Source organism: Littorina saxatilis, linkage group LG11, assembly GCF_037325665.1.
Source record: "Littorina saxatilis isolate snail1 linkage group LG11, US_GU_Lsax_2.0, whole genome shotgun sequence".
NCBI lineage: Eukaryota > Metazoa > Mollusca > Gastropoda > Littorinimorpha > Littorinidae > Littorina > Littorina saxatilis.
The window spans coordinates 25,114,933-25,134,395 of NC_090255.1; the positions used below are offsets into that span (position 1 = coordinate 25,114,933).

At 41.1% G+C, this 19,463-nt stretch overlaps 1 protein-coding gene and 1 long non-coding RNA gene across 2 annotated transcripts in view; both read left to right on the top strand.

The window, feature by feature from the left end:
• The window catches only part of LOC138980145 (uncharacterized), a 431,218-nt gene that overhangs the window by 408,755 nt on the left and 3,000 nt on the right, over window positions 1–19,463 (top strand). The gene's annotated exons all lie outside the window — the stretch shown is intronic.
• LOC138980143 (transmembrane protein 60-like) lies at window positions 13,807–18,581 on the top strand. Its single transcript, XM_070352976.1, has 2 exons — window positions 13,807–14,081; window positions 15,691–18,581. The coding sequence occupies exons 1-2, from the start codon at window positions 13,815–13,817 to the stop codon at window positions 15,823–15,825; spliced, it is 402 nt and encodes a 133-aa protein (XP_070209077.1). The 5' UTR covers window positions 13,807–13,814; the 3' UTR covers window positions 15,826–18,581.

A 19,463-nucleotide genomic window follows, 5' to 3' on the forward strand; every position in this document is an offset into this window, starting at 1 on the left:
ACCGATGGGACAATAAAGTCATACATTTTTTTTAATTTTTTATTTAATAGATCCCTTGACTTTGTGGTAGCGCGACTTTGTTGCTGCTAGTTTTCCACTGGAAGAAAGCGACCCGAATTTCCCATGGATGGGACAATAAAGTAATGATTTATTTTTTAAAATCTAATAGATCCCTTGACTTTGGGGTAGCGCGACTCTGTTGCTGCTAGCTTTCCACTGGGAGGAAACGACCCGAATTTCCCAGCGATGGAACAATAAAGTAATGGAAAAAAAATGAATTTTTTTTTATATTTCCCTTGACTTTGGAGATGACAAGAAAATATCGGGCGCATTTACGCGGGTCGTTGTTCTGTGAGACCGCTTATAGCAGATCAGAACGCTCTTGTCTGTGTCTGTCTGACCGTCTTTGTCTGTCTGTCTGTCTGTCTGTCTGTTTCTCTCTCCGACACACACACACACACACACACGCGCACGCACGCACGCATGCACACACACACACACACACACACACGCGCACGCACGCATGCAAGCACGCACACACACACACACACACACACACACACACACACACACACACACACACACACCTTGTAATGGGTGAGGCCGCTGTCAAAAAAGACGGTGGAAAAAGCACAAAACCCAGCGACGAAGGAGAGAATCATGTTTTTCTTCACTCGCGCAAAGTCTGTCTCGCGCGAAGAGAAGGGATACCACACCTTGAACTGCCGCTCGTAGGACAACACCGCCAGCATGCAGCCAGACGTCACGAACAGCGTCCTGAGACAGCAGCCACAACTGGTAATGTTAGAAAATAAATCCAAAAACAAAGAGACTGCCAACGTTCCAAAATTCAGAATTAAAAAAAAAGAAAGGTAGGTTGTTGGAACGTTTGTTATTGACCACCAAAATAAAAAGAAAAAAAAGTGATTGTATTGTTTTTTCAATAACAAACGTTCCAACAACCTACCTTTCTTGTTTTTTATATTTAGTCAAGTTTTGACTAAATATTTTAACATCGAGGGGGAATCGAAACGAGGGTATGGTGTATGTGTGTCTGTGCGTGTGTGTGTGTGTGTGTGTGTGTAGAGCGATTCAGACTAAACTACTGGACCCATGAAATTTGACATGAAAGTTCCTGGGTATGAAATCCCCGAACGTTTTTTTTATTTTTTTGATAAATATCTTTGATGACGTCATATCCGGCTTTTCGTGAAAGTTGAGGCGGCACTGTCACGCCCTCATTTTTCAACCAAATTGGTTGAAATTTTGGTCAAGTAATCTTCGACGAAGCCCGGGGTTCGGTATTGCATTTCAGCTTGGTGGCTTAAAAATTAATTAATGACTTTGGTCATTAAAAATCTGAAAATTGTAAAAAAAAAAAAAAAAAATTATAAAACGATCCACATTTACGTTTATCTTATTCTCCATCATTTGCTGATTCCAAAAACATATAAATATGTTATATTCGGATTAAAAACAAGCTCTGAAAATTAAATATATAAAAATTATTATCAAAAATTTTTTTTCGAAATCAATTCAAAAACACTTTCATCTTATTCCTTGTCGGTTCCTGATTCCAAAAATATATAGATATGATATGTTTGGATTAAAAACACGCTCAGAAAGTTAAAACGAAGAGAGGTACAGAAAAGCGTGCTATCCTTCTTAGCGCAACGAATACCCCGCTCTTCTTGTCAATTCCACGGGCACTGCCTTTGCCACGGGCGGTGGAGTGACGATGCTACGAGTATACGGTCTTGCTGCGTTGCGTTGCGTTCAGTTTCATTCTGTGAGTTCGACAGCTACTTGACTAAATATTGTATTTTCGCCTTACGCGACTTGTTTATTGTTAATTTTAGAATAAAAAAAACCAAGAAAGGTTTGTTGTTGGAACGTTTAATTATTGATAAAACAAAACGTTACGTTCACAGATATATCGACCCAGCGGTCTATTAAGTGCACAGACAAACACTAATTACACAACACTGATCTTGACACAATGTTCAGTCGCCTTGCAGTGAAGACACAATTTAATGAGGCAAGGATTAAGGGGAAGCCTAACCCAATTAAAACTCAAAATTCAAAGACAAAGTACGGCTACAAAACAGATCTGTTTTCGACCATTTTTGCCCCCAGTCTTCCTAGATCTAAAGCGAACATGCAGACATACATTACTTCAAAAACTAGGCCTACACTGCTGCTGTAGCGGAATTAACGTTCATAAATTATGAGCTACCGGTACCAAAATGTTCGAAGTGAAGTAAATTCATCTTTATCTAAACAGACAGTACAAAACTCTGATGCCCGATGTGTACAAAGAAAGTCAGTATCTACTGTGGTTTGATCTTGAAATACTGTGCTTTCGTTTTTTCTGAGGTCGTTATGTTCGATGAGAGCAGTTTCTCAAATGCGAGGTGAATAACGCATGATCACGAACAATATAGGACACTACTGACAAGGAAACTCGGAACTTTCATACTACTGGCTTCTGGCTACATGAGCGGATAGGTGTGAATGCATAAAAGTAATGTTAAATAAGTGAAAAAATTATTTACTTGCGTCATTGGGGCCGCCATTTTGATTATTAATTCTACGCCTAACAGATTTCTAAAATGCTATATCTGACAACTGTGGCAGTGCTTCGGAGTGACAAGAGACTCAATCCGAATCGGCTTGGGATTGTTTTTGATTCATCTGTTTTTATCAAGTGACTCATGTATTTTTGTATTATTTCTGGGATTATCATTTTTCGGCGCCGCTTCCGGTGAACATCGAGGTTGTGCTTGGGAATATCCTGTCGACTGCTAGAGGTACAGACGGGAACGTCCCACAATCCGAGGGTTCACTAGTCCGAGGGTACACTATTGACGCTTGATTTTCCAGTTATTATACCGCCCCTTAAAAGGCGGTATATATGTTTCGCTGTGTCTGTCTGTCTGTCTGTCTGTGTGTGTGTGTGTGTGTGTGTGTGTGTGTGTATGTGTGTGTGTGTGTGTGTGTGTGTGTGTGTGTGTGTGTGTGTGTGTGTGTCTGTCCGAAACATAGAGGGGGGAATCGAGACGAGGGTCGTGGTGTATGTGTGTCTGTCTGTCTGTGTGTGTGTGTGTAGAGCGATTCAGACTAAACTACTGGACCGATCTTTATGAAATTTGACATGAGAGTTCCTGGGTATAATATCCTCAGACGTTTTTTTCATTTTTTGGATAAATGTCTTTCATGACGTCATATCCGGCTTTTCGTGAAAGTTGAGGCGGCACTGTCACGCTCTCATTTTTCAACCAAATTGGTTGAAATTTTGGTCAAGTAATCTCCGACGAAGCCCGGACTTCGGTATTGCATTTCAGCTTGGTGGCTTAAAAATTAATTAATGACTTTGGTCATTAAAAATCTGAAAATTGTAAAAAAAATTATTTTTTTATAAAACGATCCAAATTTACGTTCATCTTATTCTTCATCATTTTCTCATTCCAAAAACATATAAATATGTTATATTTGGATTAAAAACAAGCTCTGAAAATTAAAAATATAAAAATTATGATCAAAGTTGAATTTTCGAAATCAATTTAAAAACACTTTCATCTTATTCCTTGTCGGTTCCTGATTCCAAAAACATATAGATATGATATGTTTGGATTGAAAACACGCTCAGAAAGTTAAAACGAAGAGAAGTACAGAAAAGCGTGCTATCCTTCTCAGCGCAACTACTACCACGCTCTTCTTGTCAATTTCACTGCCTTTGCCTTGAGCGGTGGACTGACGATGCTACGAGTATACGGTCTTGCTGCGTTGCATTGCGTTCAGTTTCATTCTGTGAGTTCGACAGCTACTTGACTAAATGTTGTATTTTCGCCTTACGCGACTTGTTTTTCTTGTTTTAGGATTGTGTTTTTCTTCAGAACTTTACAAATTCAAAAACACAGATAGACTGCTAACATCGCAGAATCCACAATTAAAACAAAACAAAACAACAAGATGTACTTGTGAAGGTTTTGTTTTGTTACCTAACCATGCATGTGTTGTTGTTTTTTTTGGGTTTTTTTCGCAGTTGTACAATAATGCGAAGAATCGTTTTTTGTGTGTGTGGTGGTTTTTATATTTAGTCAAGTTTTGACTAAATATTTTAACATCGAGGGGGAATCGAAACGAGGGTCGTGGTGTATGTGCGTGTGTGTGTGTGTACGTGCGTGTGTGCGTGTGTGTGTGTGTGTAGAGCGATTCAGACTAAACTACTGGACCGATCTTTATGAAATTTGACATGAGAGTTCCTGGGTATGAAATGCCCGAACGTTTTTTTCATTTTTTTGATAAATGTCTTTGATGACGTCATATCCGGCTTTTTGTGAAAGTTGAGGCGGCACTGTCACGCCCTCATTTTTCAACCAAATTGGTTCAAATTTTGGTCAAGTAATCTTCGACGAAGCCCGGGGTTCGGTATTGCATTTCAGCTTGGTGGCTTAAAAATTAATTAATGAGTTTGGTCATTAAAAATCTGAAAATTGTAAAAAAAAATAAAAATTTATAAAACGATCCAAATTTACGTTTATCTTATTCTCCATCATTTGCTGATTCCAAAAACATAAATATGTTATATTCGGATTGAAAACAAGCTCTGAAAATTAAATATATAAAAATTATTATCAAAATTAAATTGTCCAAATCAATTTAAAAACACGTTCATCTTATTCCTTGTCGGTTCCTGATTCCAAAAACATATAGATATGATATGTTTGGATTAAAAACACGCTCAGAAAGTTAAAACAAAGAGAGGTACAGAAAAGCGTGCTATCCTTCTTAGCGCAACTACTACCCCGCTCTTCTTGTCAATTTCACTGCCTTTGCCATGAGCGGTGGACTGACGATGCTACGAGTATACGGTCTTGCTGAAAAATGGCAGCTACTTGACTAAATATTGTATTTTCGCCTTACGCGACTTGTTTGTAATGCTTCAGGAAGGATGGCAGAGAGTGCGATATCACGAGCAGTCATGTTGGACAACAACTGTCAACACGGGATTGTATAGTGGTGAACATACACAAGTTAACAAGTCGTGTACAAAAAACAAACCAATACATTTAGTCAACCTGTTGGCCTCACAAGTTGAAACTGAACAAGCTGCATTTTTTTCCACCGGGACTAGTAAGTCCAGGGCGAGCCGAAATCCATCGGCCGAGACAGCGCTAACTCACTCGAGTCACTGGTCTTGGTCATATAAGCCAATTACTGAAGCTAACTCATTTCTAAATCTGTTAATACAATTATCTATTTTGCTAACTCACTGGTCTTGGTGATTTAAGCAAGCTGAAGCTAAATCATTTCTAAATCTGTTATTGCAATTTTCTATTACAAAACCTAAGTTAAATTGACATAATACGTACGTAGTATATCGATGTAAAAGTTCCAAAGCTGAATTGCAATCCCATAGTCCGGACGGGGTCAAAGAATGTTTGACCAAACTTCCAATCATATTGATGATAAATGTTGTTTAACGCCGTCAGGCTGATGCACATTTTTAACTATCAATTCCCATGTTGCACTTTAAAGGCGGTTGCCTGCAGAAGAACTTTGCGACTGATAAAACTGAACATTGTGAGCAGTCGCGCTTGCACTTAAAATGTGTTTGCCTACAGAAGAGCTTTGCGACTGATAAAAACCTAACATTTTGTGTATTTCTGGTTTACACCAGAAATTCTGGTCTTACATATATATATTGTTTCTGGTTCTATTATTGTTTCTATATGATTCTGGTACTGGTAGATATCAGAATTCATAATTGCTATTTCTGGTTTTATGTACGCATTGCTATTTCTTGTATTAGAGTTCTGTTCATTGTTTCTAAATTATAACTTATAGCATTGTCTCTGGTTGCTACCAGATTTAGCTAAACTGTTTTGGAATATTTCTGATTTAGATAAGCTACCTGAGTGGTTATGTTTAGTTACATTTCCTTTAATAAAAGATAAGTTAAAGCAACCTCTGTCTTCGGTGTCTTAATTGTATGCTCCTCTGCCTGTGCTATAATTATATCCTTTTCCTTCCACCCGACCTTCCCCCACATGTGAAGAAAATTGGTGGTAAAATTTAATAGATTTCACCCCCAAAATCGAATTCTTCGAAAACGTGTACTGAGTGCACGTCCCTTGAGTAAGAAGGAAAACATTTTAGGATGAATCAAATTTCTAAGTTAAATAAAACAAATTGGTTGGACAAATTTGGCCCCATGAATGTAAAGTACACAAGGTCGCTCATCAGTACTATCGAAGGGTGTTTTTTGTTCAATGTAGAGTTTATACTAGATCAACGAGGCCGAGAAGCGAAATATCAACACGGTGAAAGATGAAAACGTCACACCGGTGTCACGAACGGAAAACTCTGCCTGAACAACCCCTCTCAATGCGGTCAATGCGCATGCGCCAATCTTGGACTTAAAACATGCGACCCTTTGACCGAACGAACCATGTGTTAGGGTTAGGGTTAGGGTTAGGATTAGGGTAAGGATTAGGGTTAGAGTTAGGTTATTCACGACCTGATTAATCTCCCCATGTTATTAGCGCATGCGCGTTGACCGCATTGAGAGGGATTGTTCAGGCAGAGTTTTCAGTTCGTGACACCGGCTGAGTCATTGTGTGTCAGCGCTATAGTTGGTAAGGCTGTTGCTTAAAGGGTTGATGGGTTGATGGATCTTTGGGACACTGGGCCATGGTTGGTCGAGAGTCGCTATTTGTGCCACTTGCATAATGAAACTTGCCTGACCTGTGTACGGCAATGGTGACCATGCAGAGGACGTGGCCGGGCATGGAGAGTGTGAGGGCGTAGGCCAGCAGAATGATGTGACCAGGGATGGTCAGCAGGCACTGGGCAAGGTCCACTGAGGCCATCATCAGCGCCACCCAGCGGATGTGGGGCACCCTGAACACAAACCCTGCATTACATATGTGGGGTTTTTTGTGTGTTTTTTCATCATCATCATCATCATCATCATCATCATCATCATCATCATCATCATCATCATCATCATCATCACGTATTTATTTTTCGCACATTTTTTCTTTTGTTTTCGCACCTTCTCGTTGTTTTTAGTTATTGTGTTGTTTTTGTATTGTGTGTCTGTGGGTCTCAAGGACAGATTGTAAGAAAAAGCCTAGCCTTAAATCTTAATCCTTGTAAAATAAAGTTCAATTCAAATTAATTCAATTCAATTATAATATGTGACCCTCCACCACGAAATGAGTCGCATGTCACCTTTGCATGATTTTCATATTTTTACATTTTCCTAAAGAGTTTTTTATGCTCTATCCAGTGGTGAAACCCGTTTTAGAAAAGAGCAAAAACTGTTTGAGTTATAAGCCTGTGACTAAGGTGACCCTCACACTGTTACCACACACTCCCCGGACTTATATTAAGCCTAGCGCAGAACCGCGCGAGGTGACATGCGACTCATTTCGTGGTGGAGGGTCACAATTATAGATACCTGACGTAGACTGCGTAGATGTAGATGACTTTCAGGTTTGCCACGACGCCTAGAACAATGAAGATGGAGTAGACGACGATTTGTTGGGTGATCTGATTTGTGTCGTCGAAAGGATTATCGATCGTCAGCGTATGCACTTGACCCACCTGCCTGGTTTGCAGGGTGGTTGTTTCTTGGCTCATACCTAGGGGAAAGCAGATTTGTTTGCACGAAATAATATCTTTGCAGTAGGTTTCAAGAGTTTGCAAAAGGTGGTCCAACGTCACAAAAGGAACCAAATTTTTCTGAAGCGATAACAATTGAGAGATAAGTAGGCTAAAAGTAACATCTATATATATATACTAGAATGAATACCCGCTTCGCCGGGTAGCCGGCTTCGCCGGGAAGAAGTACTTAGAGCCGTACGCCGGCTTCGCCGGGTCCGAACAATGGACCCGCCAAGCTTAGGTCCCTCCCAGATTCGTGGAATGGGAACAGCACGAAAATGATTCAGTGGCCATAATGCCATTCCTGACCATATCGAGTCCCATCCTTGTCGACGAATGTAACCGTGTTAATCACCTTTGGAGGCGAACTCCACTCAAACAGGACTGAGCAAGTTAGAGCTTATCTCTAAGCACTTTTGAACTGTTATGGCTTCTCAAAGGAAGGCCAGTACACAAAATTACACAAAAGCCGCCAGACCACATCACAAACAGAACTGAACAATGCACAGGTGTTCCTCACATAGAGACACACACACACACACACACACACACAAACACAGAGAAGCCGTATCTATAGAGAGATAGATGACAGTGTATTTTTCGCGTGGCTATAAATTGATTCGACCTTTGCACTTTTACAGTGAGGATAATTTACGGGTCCAATTTACGTTCTGGACACTGCGGTGACCTTCTAAAAATAGTAACAGAACGGGGAATATCCGAAGATGCCCCCTTCATACAAAAGTGCACCATACGAAGGAAGGGAGGTAAACGCTGAAAACATGGAGAAGATGAGAAGATAAGGAAGAGTTACTTATAATGGTGAAATGAACACAAAAACCAAAATCGGTTCAGCGCTGCGCGCTGAGAGTACGTGTTGAAATATCTCATCGATGATATTGTGTCCGGGGTGTAGCTGAATACGGTGTCCAAATTTGAAAAAGATCCACCGAGAACTTTGGCTTTGGTGTGTCGGTATGGGGGCCCGGGTAGCTGAGGTGGAACCAAAATAGCTGAGGTGGAACCAAAATCGGTTCAGCGCTGCGCGCTGAGAGCACGTGTTGAAATATCTCATCGATGAGGTTGTGTCCGGGGTCTCTCTGAATAAGCCCACCAAATTTGAAGCAGATCCATCGAGAACTTTGGCCGTGCATGGCGAATACACAGATACACAGATACACAGACACACACACAGACACACACACAGACACACAGACACAAGTCGTATATATATATAGATACGACTTGTGTCTGTGTGTCTGTGTCTTCGCGATGCACGGCCAAAGTTCTCGATGGATCTGCTTCAAATTTGGTGGGCTTATTCACAGAGACCCCGGACACAACCTGATCGATGAGATATTTCAACACGTGCTCTCAGCGCGCAGCGCTGAACCGAATTTGGTTCCACCTCAGCTACCCGGGCCCCCATACCGACACACCAAAGCCGCTACACCACATCACAACGCCAAAGTTCTCGGTGGATCTTTTTCAAATTTGGACACCGTATTCAGCTACACCCCGGACACAATATCATCGATGAGATATTTCAACACGTGCTCTCAGCGCGCAGCGCTGAACCGATTTTGGTTTTTGTGTTCATTTCACCATTCCCAGTAACTCTTCCTTATCTTCTCCATGTTTTCAGCGTTTACCTCCCTTCCTTCGTATGGTGCACTATAGTATGAGGGGGCATCTTCGGATATTCCCGGCGTTCTGTTACTATTTTTAGAAGGTCACCGCAGTGTCCAGAACGTAAATTGGACCCGTAAATTATCCTCACTGTAAAAGTGCAAAGGTCGAATCAATTTATAGCCACGCGAAAAATACACTGTCATCTATCTCTCTCTATATACGGCTTCTCTGTGTTTGTGTGTGTGTGTGTGTGTGTGTGTGTGTGTGTGTGTGTGTGTGTGTGTGTGTGTCTCTCTCTCTATGTGGGCAACACCTGTGGATTGTTCAGTTCTGTTTGTGATGTGGTCTGGCGGCTTTTGTGTATTTGCAAGACAAATGTCGCCAATGTTTTTACAGAGTGACGTTAAATAAACGATTTTATCATCATATGTATTTGTATGTCACGACTGGCCTTCCTTTGAGAAGCCATAACAGTTCAAAAGGGCTTAGAGATAAGCTCTAAATTGCTCAATCCTGTTTGAGTGGAGTTCGCCTCCAAAGGTGATTAACACGGTTACATTCGTCGACAAGGATGGGACTCGATATGGTCAGGAATGGCATTATGGCCACTGAATCATTTTCGTGCTGTTCCCATTCCACGAATCTGGGAGGGACCTAAGCTTGGCGGGTCCATTGTTTGGACCCGGCAAAGCCGGCGTACGGCTCTAAGTATTTCATCCCGGCGAAGCCGGCTACCCGGCGAAGCGGGTATTCCTCTAGTATATATATATATACCATCGATGTGTACCTGCTAATTGTGTAACTTGTTTGTTCACTTTCGTCCTCGAAGCTCTTGTCAATGTTTGGTTTTGTTAATCAATAAACGTTCCACAAACTTAACCTTTCTTGCTTTTTGAATATAAATATATGAGGAAAAAAAAAGTCTGTTTACGGTATCCCGACCGACCCTATTTTTTCGCGCGACCCTAGACTTTTTTTTGGCATTAAAAAAAAAAAAAAAAAAAGTCCTTGTTTTCTGGCAAAATAACTTAAAAATATGGTTTTTTGGGGAGAAAAAAAAATCCCGACCTACCGACCTTATTTTTTTGCCTATGTTACCGTAAACAGACTCTTTTTTTTTTTTTGGGGGGGGGGGGGCCTAATATTGTGCGTCTGTGCCGTCAATCCGTACTTTCCTCATACCATCCCGAAGAAGGCAGTTTGTCGCCTGCCGAACTATTGATAAAGAAGGTACTAATCTGGTTACTAATCTGTGTCCTCTTCTTGTCTAAATTTACATGTCTGTAAAAGAAAATGATGTCTGGAATGAAGAAGGAATTTAAAACAACACTAACTGCGATATGTCTGAAATGTAAAGAAATATTTGCTAAGTGATTTAAATGGTTTTTGACTTCTATTGACGATAATTGCACTGATAAACAACACATCAGTCAGAAGAAGCTTGAGTAAAACTAAAAGGGAAAGTCAAAAACCATGATCAGGATTGTCAACACTAGGGTGCGTTCAATCTGAGGCAAAGTGATGGCGACATTTTGACATCGAAATTAAATTCATTCAGTCACTTTCATGGACGTGTTGAAGGAACATAATAATATTGCGTATTGCTAACGCTGAGGGCCCCAAAGGGTTTAAAATCGTGATCGTGATTGGCGTTTTTTGACCTTTCTGTGACCGTGATTGCCAAAATTTCCATTTCTGTGATCGTGATGGGACTTTGCCTGTGATCCGTGATGACAAAAAAATCAAGTCTCGTGATCGTGATCGTCATTTGTGTTCGTGATCGTGATGGGCATTATTGCAAAGCATTTTATTTTCAACGTACATTTTCACAGCTGTATCACTCTATGATCCTCTATTCGTCAAGGTGTTTGTGATCGTGAAAACAAAAATCAAGGTAACTGTGATCTTGAAAGCTAAAATTTCCCTTCCCGTGATCGTGATGATACCCCCCCTTTGGGGCCCTCAACGCTAAACGGACACAGGTAATTTTGGTATAATGTTCTTGAAGTTTACTCGAAACCGCCTGGTCAAAAAAGGGTAGGTCAGGGCTGGACTAGGCGAAGAGGAGGGGGGGGGGGGGGGTTGCCAGTGGTGGTCCAGGGGGATGTTCCCCCTTGCGGGGTCAAGGGGCAGAGCCCCTTGTGGGGGTCAGGGGGCAAAGCCCCCTGAAGCTGATGGGTAGGTCATATTCTGAGATAGGAAAATGGTCGCTCCTTGCATGAAACGGCATAAAATAAACAATAATAAAAAATGTTTTAAATGAGGTACATGTTTAGGCTAGGGGGGGGGGGGGGTTGCGCAACCCCCATAACCCCCCCGGTAGTCCGGCCCTGGGAAGGTTGCCTAATATGGACCACCTGCCAAATAGTGGTCCATATTAGGCGCTAGAAAAGAAGCTAGTTATCAGCAAGAAACAAAACGTGGTTCATATTAGGCAACCTTCCCCTACAAAACATCATGCATGGCTTTGCCTGTTGGGCAGGCTCTTTCCAAATGACATCTAGAAGATATAAACATAAAGACGCCTACAACAGATCTATTTCAAGGCTTCGGAAACTTACAACATTACACTTTGTAGTTAAAATCTCACATGACTGGGACTGGGACTGGGTGGCCGAGTGGTAACGCACTTGCGCTCTGAATCGAGAGGTTGCGTGTTCAGGCCTGGGTCAGGCCGCAATTTTCTCCCCCCTTTCCTTACCTAGGTGGTGGGTTCAAGTGCTAGTCTTTCGGATGAGACGAAAAACCGAGGTCCCTTCGTGTACACTACATTGGGGTGTGCACGTTAAAGATCCCACGATTGACAAAAGGGTCTTTCCTGGCAAAATTGAAAAGGCATAGCTAAAAATGTCCACCAAATACCCGTGTGACTTGGAATAAAGGCCGTGAAAGGTGAATGCTCGCCCTAATAGGCTTGAGGTTTGCTGGCCGATGTGAATGCGTGATATATTGTGTAAAAAATTCCATCTCACACGGCAGAAATTAATATGTAAATCGCCGTGAGCTCTTGTCCATTATTATTATTATTATGAAAGTAATACAAACCTTTCTATCTTGTATCACAAAATGCTGTTCTGAAAGAACCTGAACCAAGAAGTCGAGGACAGGAAGGTCGGATATGACGTCATCAGTTGTGTGATGACGTTTTGTGACGGGACTTCGTCTGGGTCACCCATCTTCTGTCAACCTGAGCTGGGCTAGCAGAGTCTACTGCCTTTTTGGCGCACTTTTCGGTTTGAAGATTTCTATCACAGGGGTCACGCGACACTGGGTCGCTCAAAATGAGGGTATCACCAAAATCCGTAGCAGAAACGTAAAGTTTCAATTGACAACTCCGGGAAAAAAATCGGAATAGGCACCAGTCAACAATGTTTACACCCGAGAAGAACATCTTAGATAGGCCTAATCTTGTTGTTTAAAAAAAAAAAACACACACACACACACCGTCACACACACACACACACACACACACACACACACACACACACACACACACACACATGCACACACACACACACACACACACACACAAACAAACATAAACAATTAGCGCTGCCGGTTTCTCGACTGACCCCCTTTTTTTTCTTTTTTTTTTTTGGGGGGGGGGGGGGTCAATTTTGTTTTAACACCGCAAAACAGTTTATTTTTTATTGCTGTTTTTGTTTTAACCCAGAACAGTTGCTCCAAAAACAAAGAGACTGCCAATGTTCCAAAATTCAGAATAAAAAAACAAGAAAGGTAGGTTGTTGGAACGTTTGTTATTGACAAACAACAATGTATTATTGTATTGTGAATATAATATAGTATTGTGAATGTATTGTTTTGTCAATAACAAACGTTCCAACAGGCTACCTTTCGGCTTGTTTTTTTTTTTAATCCAGAACAGTTGAGTTTGTATTGCTGTCTTACGTAATTCTTGTGTTACGCCCTTCTGGTTAATGCACCAATATTGTTATTGTCCCAATAGTGTGTGTAGTACCGTCACTAGATTGTAGCCGCTGTCCGGTGGCAATAATTCGCAACACTAGGACTGCCCCAGTGACACGCACGGTAATCTCGTGTAATCCGTCCATGACCTCGGGATATACTGAAGACAAGAAAAAGAACAACAAACAAACACGCAGTAAGTGTGAAGAAGAATAAAATCTTGGTCTGTCTGAAAACATTCAGTCAAATCTTGACTAATCGTAAACATTATTGAATCAGTCGGCTGGGCCTCTTACGGGGAGGCTACTAGTTCAACTGTTATTATGAAGAGGACAGTCTGAATTACTTCCCCTGAATCGCTTTCTTTTTCGTTTAGATCAGTATGCCCCCTGTGCAGCATTGTAAGGCACCGCGTTCTGCAATCCATCCATATTGCCATTCATCCGCTGTATTCCCCTTTTTTTAATTTAATTTTCTATCTGGTTTTGTAACGGAGACAAAACCATCAATGAATGCTAAATATACTCATTCACCCCGCACGATCCACGGGGACATCACTCTTGCGAATACGATTAGACAAGATGGCGGTCATTCACAGAGCTTTGTTTACTTGGTTCACAACATTAGACTTTTTGATCTTTCTGGTGCTGAAGCTGGATACAAAAATCAGCTGGAACTGGTTTTTGATCTTCATTCCTCTCTGGCTGTTTGACGTGGTTGTCATAGTTTATCTCACAGTAAACATGATTATTCACTGCAAAAATGGCTACGATAGAAATCACTCTGATTTATCCCTGAGGAGGAAAGGCTGGTTCATTACAGCCGCTTCACTGAAAATGATATTCCAGGTGAGGATGTGGGGATATCTGTTGATCATGTCTGTCTCTCTTCTCTCCCTTCGTTTGGAGTATGTTCTTGTTTCGAGACTAAGTTGCTTGCAGTTTTGATATTGCTGAGAGTGAGAGGAAGCGGACAATCATACCTGTACGTGTACTCATTGAATGTTTGTTTGGAATTCTACGTGTCTCTGTACCTTCATCTGTGAGTGTGTGTGTGTGGGTGGGTGCTTCACTGTTTGTGTGTGTATGTACGCGCTTGTGTGTGGGTGCATCACTGCGTCAGTGTGTGTGTGTGTGGATGGGCGTGTTTGTGTTCATGGGTGCATCAGTGTCTGTGTTGATGTGTGTGTGTACACGTGTATGTGATTCTGTCAGCCATTTTGAGTTTTTCTGTTCAAGTGCAGATCCTTCTCTCCACGTACATCAAACTTCAAAGTTCATGCAATACACATTATCTTTACGAGAAGATAAATTCCTGTTAACGCTTACCTGAAGTTTTGGCCAACCTACCTTACCTATTTCTGTTCGTAATGGTTTTCCTTAACCATAACTTCTTTTTGCCAAATAACAATTAAATTTAACATCATGTAACTGAGCTTGTACAGTTGTAGTTGCATGCAGGCTTTAACATTCATGGGTGAAAGTAGCCCGTCAATTGACTGAAATCCGTCAATCTGAAAATAAGTCTGACGGAAATTCCGTCAATCCGCAATTTTGATTAAAAATTTTTTTATTTTTTTTATTTTTTATTTTTTTTAAGCGGAACGCGTTTTCGAACTGCTATGCGGTAAACCCCGTAGGTGAGGTTTCTTCGCTTTCGGATTCGCTCTGCATCACGATAAAAAAAAAGTTCTCGGGTTTTGGCATGCATTACGAAGTGGTGACATGATTTCTGCGGAAAACGCATGGACAGATCTTATTGATGCTGGTCTAGCCAACAAAGGCGATGGGACTGGTTGGAGTTCATGAAACTAAAACTGTGTGTGATAAGTTTGGTGCTTGAAACTCAAGTGCTTTTCCTTGAGAACTTTGCACTATAAGAGATGCTACTGCTTAGTTGCTACTTTGTGCAGTGCTACATCATGCTGTTTGCATGTGTGACATTCTGTTTCATCATTTATTTCAATGCCTGTCTGGCAATGTTTGCTTCTTATAATTAAATATTTCGAACTTTTATTTCAGTTGTTCAGTTGTTCAGTTTCTATTTCATTTAGTAATTGGCTGTTGTCAATGTTAATTGTTATCAATTGTGTCGTTGTGTTGGAAGATGCAAGTGTGAAAAGATACAAAAGAAAAATGATTACTTCTGTGAATTGTTTTGATTTTGTTTACCCTTTTTACCATATCATTAGAATCTGAAGGTATTTTTTTGACCTGCATGATAGTGACAAAAAGTGTATTTTTTTGCCAGGAAAGGCCACACAATCACAATGTATAATGCAAAAATTCGTTTTCGGCCGGGGGGCGTTGCCCCCCTGGACCCCCTAACGGGGCCCTGCCCCGTACCCCGCCAGGGCCTGGGCGGCCCCTGGACCCCTGCCTCAAAAAATTTTCAGTCAATTTGATTTTCATAGCTTTCACCCATGAACATTTACCTTTATTGTTTTGCTTTTTGCAGGTGTTGCTGTGTCTCAGGCTGCAGTATTTGCCGTCCTTTCCACTCTACTTCGTCATGATTCCATTCTGGATCCTGGCAACTGTGTCTGCTGGGGACATGTTCAGGGGACTGGTTGCTACACATCGCAGATCCTGACTAGTCCGCCGGGATGAATGAACATTTAAACAAGTACTGTCAGCGAAGACCACATCAAGAACAGTCATCCCTGCCATGAGAGTTTGCTGTGGATGTGAAGCGACACTTGAACAATTGAACTAGTGCTGTCAGCGTAGACCACATCAAGAACATTCATCCCTGACACGAGTTTGTTGAGGATCTGAGGCGACACTTCTTATTCACAATTTACCTCGCAAGTTTTCGCAGGCGGGCCAACATATATTGTTGAGCGTACTCTGTTCAACATATCATAGATCTTGACTAGAACGATGTGATGAATGAACTGATGAAGTCTGTGACGCCAAATCAATAACAGTCATTCCTGCAGATTGAGATGCCTGTTCTGTGGTCTTAATGTCACATTCTCTTATTTGAGCTCTTGGGTGAGCGCCAAGATGTTAAGAGGAATGAGGGCATTATAAAATGCAATCGCAGATATTGACTGGTATGATCCCCCCGCGGGTTTGGGGGAAGAATTTACCTGATGCTCCCCAGCATGTCGTAAGAGGTAACTAACGGATTCTGTTTCTCCTTTTACCCTTGTTAAATGTTTCTTGTCAGTATTGGCGTTAACCGGTAATTACCGGTATTTTACCGGATGAACTGGAAAAATACCGGCATAAAAATGGCTGCCGGTATGACCTACCGGTTGATTTTTGAACTACCGGTTTGTTTTCGCTGGTAAAACAACAAAACCAGTACTCTGAGTTGGACACTTCCTGGTTCCAATGACCAGCCTACCGTTTTTTTCTGGACAGTGTTTGCATCATACAAATTTGCGTACCGGTTTGAAAAAATACTAGCGCCATCACTGCTTGTATAGAATATAGTCAATGTTTGTAAAGATTTTAGTCAAGCAGTATGTAAGAAATGTTAAGTCCTTTGTACTGGAAACTTGCATTCTCCCAGTCATATATTGTACTACGTTGCAAGCCCCTGGAGCAATTTTTTGATTAGTGCTTTTGTGAACAAGAAACAATTGACAAGTGGCTCTATCCCATCTCCCCCCTTTCCCCGTCGCGATATAACCTTCGTGGTTGAAAACGACGTAAAACACCAAAGAAAGAAAGAAAGAAAGACTGGTATGACAATTGACATGTTGACTGAACTGGTGCTGACATACTGTCAAAGACTAATTAAAAGGCTGATATTTATTGGATTAAGTGGACTGCACAACGCTGTGGAACTGAGTTTTGGTAAAAAGACTTTACAAAGTCTTTGCGAAAGTCAACTTAGGGCTTAATTAATAAAGCTCCCTGACAGTGACCTGTAACAGTTGTTAGTGAAGAGATGTTCAGTGAGCTGGGTGCAGATTTCGGTCTTCGGGTTTCCTGACTGCTTGCATGAGCACAGTCACAAGAATTATGCTGGGGCCAGGAGGGTCAAAGACGTTCCGACTTCAGAAAAGATGTTTGGCTGGTGTTCTTGGAAAAGAGCCCAGCATGTGAAGTGTTAGGCTTATGTTTTGTGTATCCAAGAACAGATGATAAACTAAGATCTTAATTATGTTCACTGCATGAATATTTACTTTTTTCAGTGCATAGACCTTCGCAGTGTGGTTTTTGAAGATGTACAGCATCTGGGAAAAGATACTTTGTTACACACTGTAATGATCAATTATCACAAGACAATCCAGAGACACACAAAAGTCTGTCTATATTTCTGAAACTATGTGGAGTTTTTGCTTGAGACAGCATGTAATTCTCTAACACCATTGGAATGAGGTCTCAAGTCCTTACATAACAAGCAAATAAATCATGACGTAATTTGAACAACACAGTCCAAATGGTGTGGGTTTTGTACCAGTACGACCCATATGTAATTTGTGAAGGTTTTTTGTGGTGTTATTGAGACTCATACCTAATTGTATGGCGTGGGTCCTGTGTGACTCATATTCTGCGAAGAGGTAGTAAAAAGTGTATCAGATTGCGTGGGTCGTTTTATACCCTTACTTTTTTTGTTGAATCTTTCTTTAAAAAGTATGGTCACATATATATGACCTACATTATTAGGACTGTGCAGTTTAAAGCATCATTTAAATGTTCTATTTGGGGCATAGGAGGGAGTCTTAAAATGGCAGTAAATGTACAGACTTTAGGAACAGAAACTCTCAAAAAGGGGGGAAATCTTAAACCAATGATTGCGTTAGTGGGTATCGGGTATGTGCTTTGCTATAAAAAAAAAAATCAATACTCTGTTAAAGAGAACAACTGCTGTATATTGCCCGTTATATTGCAGCAAGAGGATTGCCTCCCCTAGAGACCATTTTCTAAGTTTTGATCCAATTGTTGATGGCCGCAGGAGCGGTCATCTATTGGAATGCATTCGGAGAGGTGACATGTCTCGATTTGTTACCGTTCTCACTGTGACGGCAACCTGGTCAGATAAGTAGGAAGTCTGAGGACCACATTTCAGTGGTGGGACTTTCCCGCGAATCCGCGGACACAACTTCCGAATTCCGATGGAGTAATCTATTTTTCCGTGTCCCATTTCATCACAGTATCTATAACTTGTTGACTGAATGATATGGAGAAAAGTGAAGATGGAACAGATCACTGGAGGCTTGAGAGTTAAATTGTGCTGACTGAAAACTCCTGATAACTAATAGTCATTTTGTGCTTCAATGCATTGAATCATACTATTGCCAGTATTAGATTATGGATACATGGTTCATTATATAAGTATGCACCATTACAATGTTACCATTGTTGTGTGAATTTTTTTTTTTTTTGTATGGGGGGGGGGGGGGGGGGGTGGAGAATGTCTTTTTATTACCTTATCCAAACAAGTTGAATTTTAGTCTCAGAATGCACCAGATTGTACAGATTTTAATGTACCATTTTAAAAAAATTCGGGGGAACATGCCCCCGACCGAACTCCCCCAGAAAAAAGGAATTTCCTCTTTTTTCATCACAAGAGGGTCCCACCCCTGACATTTTGATAGAATGAGCCAGCTGCGTGGAGAGGGTATTATTTGCTCTGAGAATGAACTGCTTTTGCATCCGGACTACTGCTCAATTCAAAATCTGCAATTGTAATTCCTTTTGAAGACAGGAGGAGGAAATTGGCAAATAATTTGTAATATATTATTGTTATTTTTGACTCACATGCGAAGCAAAAGTGAGTCTATGTACTCACCCGAGTCGTCCGTCCGTCCGTCCCCCCCGTCCGTCTGTCCGGCCGTCCGGCCGGCCGTCCGGAAAACTTTAACGTTGGATATTTCTTGGACACTATTCAGTCTATCAGTACCAAATTTGGCAAGATGGTGTATGATGACAAGGCCCCAAAAAACATACATAGCATCTTGACCTTGCTTCAAGGTCAAGGTCGCAGGGGCCATAAATGTTGTCTAAAAAACAGCTATTTTTCACATTTTTCCCATTTTCTCTGAAGTTTTTGAGATTTAATACCTCACCTATATATGATATATAGGGCAAAGTAAGCCCCATCTTTTGATACCAGTTTGGTTTACCTTGCTTCAAGGTCAAGGTCACAGGAGCTCTTCAAAGTTGGATTGTATACATATTTTGAAGTGACCTTGACCCTGAACTATGGAAGATAACTGTTTCAAACTTAAAAATTATGTGGGGCACATGTTATGCTTTCATCATGAGACA